This window comes from Gobio gobio (genome assembly GCF_949357685.1).
Source record: "Gobio gobio genome assembly, chromosome: 5".
NCBI lineage: Eukaryota > Metazoa > Chordata > Actinopteri > Cypriniformes > Gobionidae > Gobio > Gobio gobio.
The window spans coordinates 26,924,645-26,942,744 of NC_137101.1; the positions used below are offsets into that span (position 1 = coordinate 26,924,645).

The following is an 18,100-nucleotide window of genomic DNA, read 5'->3' on the forward strand; positions in this document are numbered from 1 at the left end:
CCTGTTATTGATACAGTTCCCACATTACACACACATATACATTATACATTACACACACACGCACACACACATGTTTGTTTTTGTGAAATGTGAGGACATTCCATAGGCGTAATGGTTTTTATACCGTACAAACCGTATTTTCTATCCCCTTACACTGCCCCTGCCCCTAAACCTAGCCCTCACAGGAGACTGTGCAGTTCACTTTCTGTGAAAAAAAACTTGTTCTGTGTGATTTATAAGCATTTTGAAAAGTGAGGACATGGGGAACGTCCTCATATTTCACCCTCTCTTTGTAATACCTGTGTCATACCCATGTCATTATACACATTTGTGTCCTGATATTTCACAAAAACATGCCACACACACACACACACACACACACACACACACACACACACACACACACACACACACACACACACACACACACACACACACACACACACACACAATGCTGATGTTAATAACAATACATGTTAATGCTAGTGGTGAGGAATTGCAGTTGAAACATCTCATAATGTACCTCAAACTGAGTAGCATCACTGAGAATCGTCCTGCTCAAGGTTTGGGTTGAATAACTAGTTCTTCCATTGTTTTATAATCAATTTGAACTCGTGCTGGGATTGATGTAAAATCAACGTCATCATTAGAGTCTTTGATACCAATCTTTCGTTTGAAAGCCACGTTTCTAGCATCTGTAAAATTGCATTCTACCAACTTAAAAATATACAAATTACAGCACATGCTCTCAATGCAAAATGCTGAACAGTTAGTTCATGCGTTCATGACCTCAAGGTTAGATTATTGTAATGCTCTACTGGGTGGTTGCCCTGCTCGCTTAATAAATAAACTCCAGCTGGTCCAAAACGGAGCAGCTCGAGTTCTTACTAGAACCAGGAAGTATGACCATATTAGCCCAGTCCTGTCAACACTGCACTGGCTGCCTATTAAACATCGCATACATTTTGGGGCGGCAGTGGCTCAGTGGTTCATGTAGGTTGTCTACAAACCGGAAGGTTGGTGGTTCGATCCCCGGTTCCACCTGACCAAGTGTCGAGGTGTTCATGAGCAAGACACCTAACCCCAGCTGCTCCCGACGAGCTGGATGGCGCCTTGCATGGCTGACACCGCCATCTGTGTGTGAATGGGTGAATGTGCGGCAATGTGTAAAGCGCTTTGGATGGCCATTGGTCTGTTAAAAGCGCTATATAAATGCAGTCCATTTTAAAATCTTGCTTATTACTTACAAAGCACTAAATGGTTTAGCTCCCCAATACTTGAGCGAGCTCTTAACATATTATACTCCATCACGTCTACTGCGGTCTCAAAATTCTGGCCAGTTGATAATACCGAGAATATCCAAATCAACTGCAGGCGGTCGATCCTTTTTCTATTTAGCACCTAAACTCTGGAACATTGTACAGGAAGCAGACACACTCTGTCACTTTAAATCTAGACTAAAAACACATCTCTTTACTGTGGCATACACATAGTGTCAATTAGACTCCCCTGAAATTGCATCCTCAATAAACCCGTCTCCGGCGTGATGACTCCGATCTTTCGAATATTGCACTTTAATAATTATTTAATCAACACATCATCCTCAGTAAACCCGTCTCCGGCATGTTGCCTCCGATCCTTCGAATATTCCGATGTATTATGACCTCTGACCTGTAAAGTTGTCAGAATAATAATCATACGTTGTTTGTTAATTGGCCAGAGGAGAACTGGCACCCCGACTGAGCCTGGTTTCTCCCAAGGTTTATTTTTCTCCATTAGGTCACCTGATGGGGTTTTGGTTTCCTTGCCACTGTTGCCTCTGGCTTGGTGTGCTCAGTTGGGGACACTAAATTTTTCAAAAATGTTCAACTAAATATCCAAATAAATCTAATTATTAAACTAAATTAATCATATAAACTAAATTACTGATCTAAAGCCCACACTGTCACTGTATGATAATTGAAATGAACTGATGACATCACCGTTTTCTCCAGAATGGCTATACGGCTGAATAAAATTATGTTGCATTATTTTCCTGTTTAACACTGTAAAGCTGCTTTGAAACAATCTGCATTGTTAAAAGCGCTATATAAATAAGGTTGACTTGACTTGACTTGACTTTACAGTGTGTACTATCACTGAGCTTTAGGAACAGGAAGCCTCCTGAACGGAGCTGGAGTTCAGTTGGGCGTTTGTTTCCGAAATACGCGATGTACGCCGTAGACCAATCACAACAGACTGGGCCAAAGGACCAATCAGAGAAGAGTAGGCTCTCAGAGAGGAGGGATTTAGAGAGACTGATTCATCCATCAAGTCGTTTGAGAATCATTGAACACTGTGGTAATGTGCAATGTATATTATGAGAAAATGTAAAAACACTTTGATGCATGTAAACCTGTTGTTGGAGACGCCAAAACAAAATTTGGAAACTTAGTAGTTAAAATAGTATAATAGGGGCACTTTAAATTAGGAATTATAAATACTATTAAAGTGTGAGAATTAAACTGCACAAGTTTATGAAAATGTGCATCTCTGATAACTACGCATAACACAAAAGTTACAGCTTGTTACTGTCACATGTCTGTTTTGTCCTGTGTAGCACATGGTGTTTTGGTTTATTTCTGTGTCCTGTGTGCGCCTGTCATCTGTCTTGACCCCACCCCTTGTTATCCGATTATTGGTTAATTTGACACACCTGTTGTTTTCACATTACCTGCCTGATTTGTCACCCTTTATATCCTTGGTGTTTCCACAGTCTAGTGCTTGATCGTCGTCTTTAGTGTTTGGGTATGTTTTCCTGTTCTCTGGCTCCCTGTTCCTGACCCTGTTCATCTGATCAAGCCCACAGAGGACTCATCAGGAGAAGGTTTTGTTTTGTCCGTTTCCTCCCATGGAACCTCTTACCCGACTGCAAGTGATGTGGTATGTTAACTCCCATTACATACGCCAGCAGGGAGTTAACGTGAGAGAGTTTGCTCGGGCCTTCCTCATCAGGGTGGATCATTTGGACCTAAGTGATGCAGAGAGCAAGGAAGTTTTTAATCTTTGTCTTGACATGCCCCTTGATCCGGAGGAGATGGGGAGGATGGGGGCTCTTGACTTTTGGGAGTTCATAGACTATCTTGACCCCAGCCCTCCAATGACCATTGTCCCAGTTCCGCTGGTCCCTGTTCCGGTGGTCCCTGTTCCGGTGGTCCCTGTTCCAATGGTCCCTGTTTCGGTGGTCCCAAAACGGAGGAGGAGGAGGAGGAGGAGAAAGGCTCCCTCCATGCCTGTTCCGGTGGTCTCTGTTCCGGTGGATCGTGGTCCGGTGGTCCCAGGTCCGGTGGGTCGTGTTCCGGTGGTCCCAGGTCTAGTGGATCGTGGTCCGGTGGATCCTGTTCCGGTGGACCTTATTCCGGTGGTCCGTGTTTCGGTGCTCCATGTTCCAGTGGTCCCTGTTCCGAAACGGAGGAGGAAGGCTGTTCTGGTGGTCCGTGTTCCACCCACGCCGACCCGGCGCCCTGCGCTGCCCGCGCCGACCCGGCGCCCTGCTCTGCCCGCTCCGACCCGGCGCCCTGCTCTGCCCGCTCCGACCCGGCGTCCTGCTCTGCCCGTGCCACCCAGACGCCCTGCTCTGCCCGTGCCGACCCGGCGTCCTGCTCTGTCCGAGCCGCCCAGGCACCCTGCTCTGCCCGAGCACCCCCGGCCGCCTGAACTCTGCGGGCCGCCTGAACTCTACGGGCCGCCTCCCCGGCCGCCTGAAATCTGCGGGCCGCCTGAACTCTGCGGGCCGTCTCCCCGGCCGCCTGAACTCTGTGGGCCGCCTCCCCGGCCGCCTGAACTCTGCGGACCGCCTCCCCGGCCGCCTGAACGCTGCGGGCCGCCTCCCCGGCCGCCTGAACTCTGCGGGCCGCCTCCCCGGCCCCCTGAACGCTGTGGGCCGCCTCCCCGGCCGCCTGAACTCTGCGGGCCGCCTCCCCGGCCGCCTGAACTCTGTGGGCCGCCCCCCCGGCCGTCTGTCCCTCCCGTCCCGCCCTGGTCTGTCCCTCTTTGGTTTCTGATGGAGCGTCTGGAAGCCGCTCCTTGGAGAGGGGGTAGTGTCACATGTCTGTCTTGTCTTGTGTAGCACATGGTGTTTTGGTTTATTTCTGTGTCCTGTGTGCACCTGTCATCTGTCTTGACGCCACCCCTTGTTATCCGATTATTGGTTAATTTGACACACCTGTTGTTTTCACATTACCTGCCTGATTTGTCACCCTTTATATCCTTGGTGTTTCCACAGTCTAGTGCTTGATCGTCGTCTTTAGTGTTTGGGTATGTTTTCCTGTTCTCTGGCTCCCTGTTCCTGACCCTGTTCATCTGTCTTTGTTATGTTTGGTTTTCCCCATTGTGGGCTTTGTTTTGTGTTTATTTTTATTTTGTATTAATTAAAACTACCATTTTTTCCCTGAATTTGAGTCCTCGTCCCTTTTCCTCATGCCGAACGTGACAGTTACGTTGTTATATTAGCCTGGATGCCAGCCAAACTTAGCCCCGCCCACAACATTTGGGACCGGGAAGTTCGGTCTGGACTTGATCCGTTGTGGAGTAGCTCTGCTCGAACCAGAGCTGTTTGGACCAATCAAATTGTCAGGGGCCGGTTTTATAAAATGATGGACAGATGATCAACATTAACCTAATCATCTATGTCACCAAAGAGCGCTTGGGTTGAATTTGTTCAAATCCTAAACGGAGAACATGTTCGTATATGCAATCACCTTTACTATTTCTTTCAAAAATGATGATCATTTTGGTAAGTACTCCATGTATCTTTAAATTATTTTTACAACACTCTTCTTCTTCTACTTCTTCCAGCGTGCGTGCAGTTCTGTTGACAACTATGCGTCATTCATGAACAATTTGTTCTTTTTTAACTAATCTTTAATATGACTCAGGAACGAGTTGTCTCAGAGAGCGATTTGTTCATATTGTGTTGACCGCGCATGCGCTACATGCCATCGGTTCTGTACAGGATCTTCTGCATTCACCCTGTGAGTTGGTGAACAATGACACGAACCCGAAGACTCGAGAGGTGAACTAATCAATTCTGTTTCCGGGACTGCATGCATTGCATATGGGGCTGTCACAGCCCAGATCAGACACTGATGACGGAACTAACAACTCGAACCCGAAGACACAAGGGGTGTACTAATCTTTCCAGGGAACAGAAGTGAATAAATGTGAAGTGACAAAAGAAAGAACGACTCGGATTCTGAGGTGAGGTTAACTAACAGACTGCATAGCCTGAAGACCCAGTTAAGCAATTAATAAATAATTTATTTCTTAAAGTTTGGCCTTGGCTGCATTCGCTTATAATTTATTTTTTATTCCAAATGTGATCAACGTTTGCATAAGTACTAGATGTGTTGAGGAATTTAATATGTGACATTTTAAATATATTCAGCTGAAATGAACAAAATTACTTGGAAAAAAGATTTGTTCATTTTCCTGAACGAGATGAAAAGATCTGAGTCAGTAAAATGATCCAAACTTTCCACTACTACTATGCGTCGCTCAACATACGTCACTTACTCCGTTGCTCTGATTGGTTGCAGGTCTATCCAATTGAGTGCAGAGGCATTTTCTTTCCTGGTTCGGTTGAAACACGCCCCCTAAATCACAGCCAAATGGAGCATTATCAGACTCATATTCTGACTAGAATCTGAGTATGAAGACATCAGGCTACTGTCACAGATGAGTGCTATACATTTCGGAGATATTTAACCAAGTATATTGAGTTCTATTAAACATTCCATACACATCAGAAAGACTGATGAATGTGGAAACTCTTTTCATGCGTACCTACTCACTTCATGTGTTTTCTCTGATCGGATAGCTATCCAATTTTTTGAGAAAGAGAGGGCTTTTCTTCACATTCCAGATGAAACTGGACAAAACCACCTGGTTGTTGAAGCCACAAATGTAAATTTTACTCCTAAAATGGTAAAAACGAAACATGCAAGAGCGTGTTATAATAGCTCCCGATAGTCAGATATGATAGCGCTACTGCAGCACACATTGCCGCAGATGAGTAGCTGAGCATCTCTTCGGCAAGAAACTGAAAGTTGAAGCTCAACACACAGTCATCTTCATTAAAAGTAGTGACACTAAATTATCTTACCAATGCTGATGCCGCTCTCTCTCTCCAGACTTTGATCTTGAAATTGGTAAATGATAAACCCAGTCGTCAGCCTTTATGTGCTCTAATTCTCTCTTATGGGCCGGTAATGCAACAAGGAGCTCCGTTTCTTAGTTAACCTTCTTGCTGCAGCAGTGATGTTCCATTACCACAAGAGCTCTGTTTCTCTGTCTAACCTTTTCTTCACTGTCTCAGCAGTGACATCCGCTCCACTCCAGCAGGAGCTCCGTTTCTCCATCTGACCTTTCCTTCGCTGCCGCAGCAGTGATGTCCCTTCCACTCCCGCAAGAGCTCTGTTTATCTCTCTAACCTTTCATTCACTGCCAGAGCAGTGATGTGTCCTTTACTCTCGCTGGAGTTCTGTTTCTCTGTTTCTCTGTCTAACATTTTGTTCACTCCCTGAACAGTTATGTCCCCTCTGCTCCCCCAGGAGCTCCGTTTCTCTGTCTTACCTTTACTTCACTGCCGCATCAGAGACTTCCCCTCCACTCCCATGTGAGCTTCGTTTCTCTGTCTAACCTTTTCTTCACTGCCTCAGCAGTGACGTCCCCTCCACTCCAGCAGGAGCTCCGTTTCTCCATCTGACCTTTCCTTCGCTGCCGCAGCAGTGATGTCCCCTCCACTCCCACAGGAGCTCCGTTTCTCTGTCTAACCTTTCCTTCACTACCTCAGCAGTGATGTCCCCTCCGCTTCCACAGGAGCTCCGTTTCTCTGTCTAACCTTTCCTTCACTACCTCAGCAGTGATGTCCCCTCCGCTTGCACAGGAATTCTGTTTCTCTGTCTAACCCTTCCTTCACTGCTGCACCTTCCCCTCTGCTCTCACAGGAGCTTGCCTCCATGTACGACCATCCCCCTCCAACTACCAGTGAGGATTACCCATCCGATTCTGTAAAAATATAACTCCCGTCGGATGCTGCAAAAGTCATCCCAGTGAAAATGGCCAATCTTTATCCCCATTTCGACTGCCGGTGGGGCTTACCCGTCTGGGGCTTAAAAACAAGTAGTTCACATGATAAATGTAACATTAAAGTGAAGATATGCCTCTAGTTTTAATAATTTAAACAGGCTTTTGAAGTTTGGGCAAAACTTCTGGCAGTGTTGTGTTTTTGTGTATTTTATTTAATTTTTTCACAGCACTGGATGCCATATGGTAATCGTGAAACACACGGGACACTTCACTACATGATTTCATGGTGAAATTTGTTAATTTCCATGTTAATCAGGTCAGTTTTGATCAAGAACAATCCACTGTGGCTTTAATTCAGTGTGAGCAGCGCGGCAAAAATAGACTCAGCGCCGAAACGATCGAGACACTGCTGCTTCTGCTCCTGCTACGCGCTGCCGCACTGCCTCTGCGTGCGGTGTGAATGCTCTAATCTGTTAACATGGGCGCCGAAAAAAATACGCGCTGCTTACACCCTGCTAACGCGTGCAGTGTGAAACCGGCCTAAGTGTCACTGCTGCAGTAGTGACTCTATCTTATGTCTTCAAATTGATAAACGCAACAACAAAACGTGCACCGGAGTAAAGCAAACTTCCACCAGAGTCCAGCTACTATTTTCCCTCGCTTGTATCTTTGACGCTTATCTATCTCCTTACTCATTTGGGGGGGTTGGGGGGCGGGGTATTCTGTACTTAAAAACTTAACAAACTTGTGAAGTGAAGTTCTTAAATGTAATTTTGTGAGGAGTGAACCCATCTAATATTTCAATTAACTGCAGCCGCTCACCTTGCTCCGGCATCATCTGTTTTGGCCTCCCTCTACCTCCCCAAATCCACCAACATAATTTAGGCATCTTGTTACTAGTCTCATCTTCCAAGCATTAGTAGTCCCTCTGGGGGTCTATCTAAGTTCAAATTGAAGCTGCTTCCTCAAGCCCCTCCACTGTGGTCAGCAAGCCAAATATGTTTGACCTTAATAGCTTAAAGATTATATGGGCAAATGAACTCGGGAATATAAAAATGATGTTTCAATGCTTTTACAAGCAAATGCAAAGTTTTTCGAGTAAACATAACACTTTTGTAAGAGAATGACATTTTTTTTGAGCAAACTCAACTCTCAGGTGAACATTAATGTTTTGAAATCAGAAGGAAAAGCATTGAAATATAATTGGCGACACTTTCTATGAAGATCATGCTTATAATGAATTATAGCCCCATGTATGCTTGTTTATAAGTATTACTATTCTATAAATATATGTATAAAGACTCATTAAGACCTACACATAAGAACAGTTATAGTTACATTTATATTATCTTTTATTATTACTTATAAGTCATGCATTTGCTTTTTCAATGTTCGTGCTCATAATCCATTATACGCTGATTTATAAATGATCAAATATAAAATAGTTCCAGGGACACTTTGCTGTACCAATTAGTTATCAATGATCAATGTCTTTGCATTAGATGTTATGAATGGCAATTTTGAATGAATGGTAAATTTGTTAAAATCTATATCTCTTCAGCCTAAGGTTAGCTCTTGCTTATAGCAGTTTGGAATTATACTTTAACAATTTAGTTGCAGTGATTTTCTAGTATGTAACATTAAAAAAGATACATTTTTCAACTGTTTGTATTATTGTTCATTAGTTACATTTACAAATAAACAACTTAAAATGTATAATGAGCACATCTTCAAGATTTCTTAACATTTGCTTTAGGAAAATTGCATTTTCACTTTACTTAAAGCCATCAATGATGCATTTATAGAGATTAGTAACTGTATTATTACTCAAAATAAGTATTTTTAAGAACACAACATGGCTAATAACAATATATTCACAAATTTGACAGAAATAAATCTGAATGACTCAAAAGTCTTTGTTACTATAATATAATAACATTATAGCAAGGCAGGTTACATCTTTATAAATACATTCATGGAACCATACGACTGAATACTTATTATCAGTGTATAATGGATTATGAGCATTTATAAGTAACATACTTACTTATAAATAGGTATAAATGGAGCTATAATTAATTATAAGCATGGTCTTCATAGAAAATGTTACCATATAATTTTTCCTTCCATCTGAACATTTACCCATTACTATATCACACTGTGTTGCATAGTTCGCCAAAACACTATTTTTTTTTGTAAGGGTCCTACTCACAGTCGCTCTTCATGGTACTCCTTACAGTTAATATTGAAGTGTTTATCAACTTTGACCCTAGCCTATCCGCTCAGTGAAATGTTACCCACACAGATAATAAGGCTGTGGCCTCTCTGCTTATGAAATGGGCACTTGTGATGGTGAACACATCCTCTTCATTAACTCAACAACTCTCGTTGATGAGTCAGTCAAAGTCAGATCTATAATGTTTAATCAGGTGTAGAAATATTGGCTGAATACAACATTTTCAGGCTGTCCTTAATATCTGTGGTAAAGATTAAGAGCTGTATTGTTTTATTGACTATATATATATATATATATATATATATATATATATATATATATAAAACAATAAAGGGATAATTCACCCAAAAATGAAAATCTGTCAACCCTCATGTCGTTTCTAAACAATCACACTAAAATACACAAATGTGCACAAATACACAAAAGTGTTTTGACAGTTATATTAAAGTTGTTCTGTGTGTTCGCTCAGTCAGTGGCTGGTATAAGAGACCAGTTGCACATTGCAGTAAGCTAGATCAATATTAGAATATTTTATTAATAAAAGCTGATGACTTGTGTTGCTATAGTTATATGTACACTAAATTTGTCAACTAAATTAACCATATAAACTAAATTACTGATCTATTTACTAATCTAATGCCACATTGTCACTGTATAATAATTGAAATGAGCTAGATGACATCACCATTTTCTCCGGAGCGGTCGAATAAAATTCTGTTGCATTATTTCCTGTTTAACACTGTGAAACTGCTTTGAAACAATCTGCATTGTAAAAAGTGCTATTTAAATAGTTTAAATAGTAAAAGTTGACTTGACTTGATACGACCTCATTGACAGACGATATAGGCTAATGACACAGACTGTTACACTGGTTAAAATAGCTTATTTATCTGGATTTAAACATTGTTGGAAACATTTGGGATAATGTAAGTTAACAAATCAACAAAATATATAACATTGTTTTTTTTTTTTGGATATTGTAATCCCCATTTATCTGTCTCCTTGGTTACCATCATTATTAGTTCATATGTGTCAGCTGTCTGTAGTAATATCCTTGTTTGTGTTCATCCTTATTTAAGTTGTTCCTTCTCCTGCACTTCTTGTCCACTCCACTGTTATGTTTTAGTGTGTTGTGCCATTGCCTGTCTGCCTGCCTGCCTGTCTGCATATTATTTGAGATTAAACTACATTTGGAACATTTGGTTTCTGCCTGTCTTCGTCTTCGTCTTCCTGCCTGCATGCACCCATGACAACATCAAGTGGAACCCATTATTTATTTATTTTTTACTCAGACAAATATACAGAAGAGCATGAAGTTTTAGTTATAAAAATATATAATAATAATAATAATATATATATATATATATATATATATATATATATATATATATATATATATATATATATATATATATATATATATATATATATATATATATATATTAATTGCATTATTATTATGTAAAATATTAATTATGATAATTAACTAAATTATGTTAAATAAAATCATATTATAATATGGATTGCTCATTTCCGCCACTAGGTCCCTAATTATCAGTTTAACAGCAAATTTCAAAGTTAAAAATGCTATACAACCTAGGCCAACTTCACTTTTGATCTTAATCTATATTTGATTAAGATCCTCACTCCAGTGAGTCACGTACTGATCATGCAAATACATTATACCATTTAAACATTAACATCAATATTAAACTCTCACACTGATGACATGAGTCATTAATCAAAATACATTTTAAGTCATTTAACGTTTATATTGTGGGTGGTAATAGCTGTGCAATTAACTTTTCTTTTTTCAAAATTTTCTTTTTAAATGTCTTTTTGTATTTGCAAAACTTTCTTACATTGATAACATTAAAATTATATATTTAATATGAATTCATTAAATAAAAATAGAAATAACCAGGCCCGGATTGGCCAACCGGGAGCACTGGGAAAATTCCCAGTGGGCCGGTCGGTTTTTTTTTGGCCGCGAGGGCCGTTGTTGTCATGGCACTGGGTTGAAATATGGATGCTGTCCCTAGGCTGCCTGCACTCACAGCAGCCCCACTTTTTTATTTATTATTTTACCGCAGTCCACCTCTTTTTATTTATTATTTTACCGCAGTCCCACTCTTTTTTATTTAATATTTTCTCGCAGAGTGCAGCCTGCAGGTTAATGATGACGTGATTATCTTTTGACTCCCTGGCCCCGCCCCCGACACAGCACCTTGCAAGTTGCTCAAAATAAAAAAAAAAGTCAGATAAAAATGGATAATAGGAAGCGCAAAGGCGGCGCTGAAAAGGCCAGAATAAAAAAGAAGAAAGCTTTGGAAACTGACGCGGCCAAATGTTCAAAGCTTAGCAAATTTTTCCTAAAAAAAACAAATGAAGACGACGAGGCCGGTAAGTAAGCTAACGTTAAGGTAGTTAGGAGCAGTGCAAGATGCTAGCGACCGTGCAAAACAATGTTGTCTGCAAACCACGTTCATGTATCAAACTTTCATGAAATTACTTTCTTGTTGCTCTTCAGCAGCAGCCGCCTCTAGTCTGGTTTGTTGCTAACAGTGAAGAGCAAGCCCCAGTTACGTTACCAAGCTCCAGTCATGAGCCCAACACACCAGAATGGGCAGGTATATGATTGTCATTCAGATGAACTAATAGTAATGAAGTATGTTTTAATGAAAGCAATGAAGCAATACATTAATGAAACTGACTTGACTTGATTTGAAAGCTTTGTAATTTTGTAATTTGTAATAGATTTGTGGTGAGAAAATAAATGTAACAAATTTAATTTAGTGTCAGAAAGAGAGCCAGGACCCAGTTGTGAAGATACTAATGTTCTCACTGTGAAATACACAGGTAAGCTGCTATTGTACAATAGTGTGTGAATAAGCAAACATTATCAATGAAAAAAAAAAAAAAAAAATTATCACTGCTTTTCTTACTTAGTATCTTACTTGTTTCCAGTTGAAATATCTAAATATTCTTAATTCAAGATACATTTACTAGACAAGTGAAATGGCATAAGAAATTATGTCTTGTTTTCTGAAAAAAATTATTATTATTATTATTATTATTATTATTATTATTATTATTATTATTATTATTATTATTATGCTTAAAACAAGCTAACCATATCTAACACTATTATTTTTTGATAACAGTGCAATACTTGTTTAAATCTTTAACTAATGTTCTCATATTTGTGAAAAATATTTGAAGTTGTAAAGCAGCTGTTTCCTTGAAAAAGAGATGCTACTGTCATTAGAAAGTGCAATACATTTTATTTTAATCTTTATTTATTATATATTTATTTTTGTTCGATTTTTTTCTTCATTTCAATGTTTGGATATTTATGAATACTTATTCTTAAAGAAAATAGATTCTGATCCTGTCCTGTTATTTACTGTTCTAATAAATCTTCACTGTGAAGCAAAACTTAGGCTACTGTTTTTGCACTAAATTGGAAATTATTATATTTTTCAAAAATACAAAGAATTACAGTAGAGAACAGTGCGCCTATTGCAGACTTATTTTCTGAGGTTTTAATTACATTATTTTAATATAGCCAGTCCAACTAAAGTGGGCCGGACTAAGGCATGAAACTCCAGGACTGAAAATGAGTCCCAATCCGGCCCTGGAAATAACTGTTAATGTCATACAAGTGGTATACAAGAATGGGACAAAATATTTTCAGGTGCCTGGCCACAGAAATAAAAGGAAATAAAATGTTTGTCACCATATTTTGAAAATGACCCAGGAACAAAATAAAACAAAACACATTAAAATGCACACAAAAACAAAATAAATCAACACAGAACGTTATTATTAATCTTCTGGATTAATTTTTCTGGATCATACAGCACAGGTTCCAGTAGTTGTGTCCTTGGAAACCCGTTTATCGTTCTGTACTTTCCTGTTAATCTGTGTGATGGCCACCCATAACAGGGTATAGCCTAATACTTCCAGACATCTGACCAGTCCCAGAAACAGGAACCTGATGGGGGTCACATTACATTTTAGTATGCGTCAGTTGGGGCTACATAGAATTGTCCTGCCAGATTTGCTCACCTAAAAGTCTCGGTGTCATACAATCTGCAAGAACCTCTTCCACCACATTTCTTGAGATCCCATTTCAGACAGGCAGAGTCAATAAGAGCACCAAAGTAAATGGGAGCAGGAATACCACCTTTAAAAGCGTGAAATTACATTAAAAACAATGCTGTGCCAGACCTTAATGTGAATAACATTTGTAAATCTGTCATTTTAAATTCTTGGGGCACTCCTAAATAAACCAAAACAATACACTACTATCAACTCCAAAAGTGAACTTACCCAAAACTCTTAAAATTAACAGTAGCATCCCAACTGAGAGAGACTTCAGCTCAGGATCCACGATCCTGCAAGAACATATTAAGCATTTAATACAAATTCCATCCATATAAATATGGTATATATACACCATTGTGGAATAAAACATAATTGTGATTAATGACTGCAAGATATGTTGTAAAGTAATTAAACAGAACCTCAATGAGATGATGAAGAAGGGAACAGCGCCCAGACTGTACACAAAGAAAGCAAAAGACTGCAGTGCCAGATAGATGTAGAACATTCTAGTACAGCTGCTCTCTCGTGAACACTGTCCAAGCACTGCAGATGAGTTCCCAGCACTCAATCCCCAGCTCTGGACACATGCACAGTGGTGGAATGTCTGACAAACACATGCAGAAAAAAGAAAAAGAAAGAAACTCAAAAACATGTAATAATGAATTTGAGGTCAATAAATTGAAATGGTTGTTTACCATATTCCGTCCTGTGCCACTAGTAGAACTGCAGCCTGCGTGACAAGGAGAGATGTAGGTCACTCCATTCTGTCCACACACTGGATCCCATTGGAAGTCAGGACACCCACAGCCGGCATTGCAAGAAGTGAGGAAATCACTGCTTATATTCTGAACTTCTACAGATCTGCCACATAAACATTAACTTATTATGTTACACATTTCTATGACCCTACTGTACATAGGGCAAGCAGTTTGTTAAATTGGTAGATTGAATTGATGGATAATGTATAGTTTCTATATTGCAATAAGATGTATACAAGGAGTTTGATTGTAGATGAAAGTACCCTTCATAGGGAACTGTGACCCCAGCGACATCTATATTTTCACAGCTAAGAGCGAAGTAAGGTATGGTGAGAAACAATGCGGCAATAGCCGTGGAAAACAACATTCTTGCTGAGCCCAGCAGATCCAGTTTAAACCTCTTCATTGTCCACCCGCTCAGGAACATACCCAGAGCCAATGGCGGAATAGATGTCACACCTACAGAAATATAAAAGCACACTCAGTTTAAACAGCCAGGTAAAAAAAAAAAAAAAAGGCAGTAATCATGGCAGTTGTCACCTAAGAGAAAGTTGGTCTTGGATGCACTTTGTCCAAACTGCTGTTCCAAATATTTAGGCGTATATGTTATGAATATGACAAAGGCATTGAATGTCATTACATTGGAAACCAGGTACAGGAGATAGATCTTGTTGGTGAGCAGACGTTTCAGAGATGGCCCAAAATCTAGAAAACAAGCAAATAAGCATAGACATTTTTTTTTCAAAACAATCTCTTTTATTTTATTTCTATTTTTTTTAATTGTAATAGTAGACCAGCAAACCTAAATTATATGCATCTAACCATTGTGTTCTGTGTAAGGCTGCCATACCTTTAGCTATCTCTGTAATGCTGGGTGTGTGTTTATGTTGGTTTGAGGGGTGGTATAGCTCAGAAGTTTTTTCAGGTAACCCTCTTGGCAGGAACCAGAGAGGCAAAGCAGTAAGGAGAGTCAACAGCCCAGAAACCACATAACCCAACCACCAGGCCCCGACCCAGCGAGAGTCCTGAGGGGTGATGGTCACACTCTCTGACAATGAGAAGAAAATATACAAGGGCTCACCACCTCAATTCACTATTCGCCCATTCTATGTATTCTATCACACCTGCTATCAAGGACAACATTTACACTCACCACAGTCACTCAATGTCTGATCTCTGATGAGGACAAATGGACTTCTCTGTGTCAGGTTATGGACAGATGAGGTGAACTCAAAGTGATATTTATTTAACAGATATACGAACACAGGTTGAACTGGATAATGGAGTTTGTTGCTCTGCTCTTAGTTAGTAGAGTTACTTGCCTCATGTCCGTCTCAGCTTTCCTTCATCAAAATACATATTATCTTCATTTGTTCTCCATATGTGTGGTTCCCATATTGCCTGTTAAAATACCTGCCCACTATCCATAACCTAAAAAAAAGACACTGCGCTTTGGTTAACCACCCAACTGTCTGTGTGTGTTGTTTACCTGAAAGAAGACCAGGGGCCCGTTTCAGAAAGGAGCTTCAACCAACTCTGAGTTTAAACCTGAACTCTGAGTTGACTTACTCTGAGATGGGAAACTCTGAGTTTTGGGTTTCAGAACAGCTGAATTGAGGTAGTTCAATCAACTCTGAGTAGACTGACTCTGAGTTAGGCACATGCACTCCAAATATGAAAGGCCACGATCAATGGAGCTCCGAAATTACGATTCACCATGGCAACAGCACCCAACAAAAATACATTTGCATACTTCCAGGTCAATATGTAAGTTGAATTCTTAATTATTTTAATTAAGTTTAATTTTCATGGTATCCAAAAGGCAAAAAAAGAATGTTGCAGCAGCTAAAAATGAAAAATAAAAACATAATTCAATCAGGTAAAGCTTTAAGCATAAAATGTTCAAGGGTGTTGGTTTAATGACTTTACAAACATTTGACATATTAATTAAATATCATTCAGTGTCTTTCAATGTGTAGCAGCTTTTCCCACATAGACCCTTTTCACAGACAGTGATGACGTGTTTTAATGGTCATCAATATATCGTAAATCCTGCAACGTTTTTTGTATTATTTTTTGTTTTTTAAATGTATGTACATTTATAACACTAATACTTTGTATTATACAACCCCAAATCAGAAAAAGTTGGGACAGTATGGAAAACGCTTAAAAAAAAAAAAAAGAAGTGATTTCTAAATTTACTTTGACTTGTATTTCATTGCAGACAATATGAACACAAAATATTTAATGTTTTGTCTGGTCAACTTCATGTCATTTGTAAATATGCATCCTTTCCTGTCATTCAGACCTGCAACACATTTCAAAAAAATTTGGGACAGTAAAGCATTTACCACTTTGTAATGTTGCCATTCCTTTTCACAACACTTAAAAGACGTTTAGGGACTGAAGACACCAAGTGATGAAGTGTTTCAGGTGTAATTTTGTCCCATTCTTCCTGCAAACAAGTCTTAAGGTAGGCAACAGTAAGGGGTCTTCGTTGTCGCATTTTGCGCTTCAAAATGCGCCACACATTCTCTATTGGAGACAGGTCGGGACTGCAGGCAGGCCAGTCAAGTACCCGTACCCTCTTCCTCCGCAGCCAGGACTTTTTAATGTGTGCAGAATGTGGTTTTGCATTGTCTTGTTGAAATATGCATGGACGTCCCTGGAAAAGATGTCTTCTTGAAGGCAGCATATTATGCTCCAAAATCTCTATGTACTTTTCAGCATTAATGGTGCCTTCACAGAAGTGCAAGTTACCTTTGCCAAGGGCACTGACACAACCCCATACCATGACAGACCCTGGCTTTTGGACTTGTTGCTGGTAACAGTCTGGATGATCCTTTTCTTCTTTGGTCCGGAGCACACGGCGTCCATTCCTCCCAAAAAATACCTCAAATACTGATTCATCTGACCACAGTACACGTTTCCACTGTGTGATGGTCCATCCCAGATGCCTCCGAGCCCAGAGAAGTCGACGGCGCTTCTGGACACTGTTAACATAGGGCTTCCTTTTGGCACAGTACAGTTTTAACTGGCATTTGTGGATGTAACTACGTATTGTGGTACTTGACAAAGGTTTGCCAAAGTAGTCCTGAGCCCATGTGGTGATATCGCTTATAGATGAATGACGATTCTTGATGCAGTGCCGCCTGAGGGATCGGAGATCACGGTTGTTCAGCTTAGGCTTGCGCCCTTGTCCTTTACGCACTGAAATTCCTCCAGATTCCTTGAATCTTTTAATTATGTTATGCACTGTTGAATGTGAAATATCCAAATCTCTTCCTATCTTTCTTTGAGGAACATTGTTTTTAAACATTTCAATAATTTTCTCACGTATTTGTTGGCAAACTGGTGATCCTCAGCCCATCTTTTCTCCTAAAGGATTAGACCTTTATTGGATGCTGCTTTTGTACCAAATCATAATTACAATCACCTGTTGACATCACCTGTTTCAAATCACATCATTATTTAACCATTTTACCTCATTACTAGCCCTAAATTGCTCCTGTCCCAACTTTTTTTTAAATGTGTTGCAGGTCTGAATGACAGGAAAGGATGCATATTTACAAATGACATGAAGTTGACCAGACAAAACATTAAATATTTTGTGTTCATATTGTCTGCAATGAAATACAAGTCAAAGTAAATTTAGAAATCACTTCTTTTTTTTTTTTTTTTTTTGCGTTTTCCATACTGTCCCAACTTTTTCTGATTTGGGGTTGTATTACTTTTCCATCAAATTACAAAAAACAAGTTACCACTGCTGTGAGAGTGTTTCAAATACAGTGTCTATGGGAGTGATGGTGAAAATGAACATCGTTCTCTCTTTTCACTGCCGTTATCAATCTCACTCTATTTTGTCCCTCTTTTTGAAAGTTGTGAAATCACTATTGTGGCGTTTTTTTTTTTTTTTTTTTTTGCTATT

The 18,100-nt window shown here is 39.8% G+C and overlaps 1 protein-coding gene across 1 annotated transcript in view; it reads right to left on the minus strand.

Moving 5' to 3' along the window:
* Positions 1-18,100, minus strand: part of LOC307126264 (solute carrier organic anion transporter family member 1C1-like) — a gene marked incomplete at both ends in the record, with an annotated part of 50,678 nt that overhangs the window by 12,218 nt on the left and 20,360 nt on the right. The window contains 10 exons of the mRNA XM_079816726.1: positions 2,714-2,832; positions 2,942-3,010; positions 13,166-13,301; positions 13,376-13,493; positions 13,640-13,704; positions 13,834-14,018; positions 14,110-14,275; positions 14,436-14,631; positions 14,713-14,877; positions 15,023-15,220. Of these exons, the coding sequence (XP_079672852.1) occupies positions 2,714-2,832; positions 2,942-3,010; positions 13,166-13,301; positions 13,376-13,493; positions 13,640-13,704; positions 13,834-14,018; positions 14,110-14,275; positions 14,436-14,631; positions 14,713-14,877; positions 15,023-15,220 (1,417 nt within the window). The remainder of the gene's footprint in view (positions 1-2,713; positions 2,833-2,941; positions 3,011-13,165; positions 13,302-13,375; positions 13,494-13,639; positions 13,705-13,833; positions 14,019-14,109; positions 14,276-14,435; positions 14,632-14,712; positions 14,878-15,022; positions 15,221-18,100) is intronic.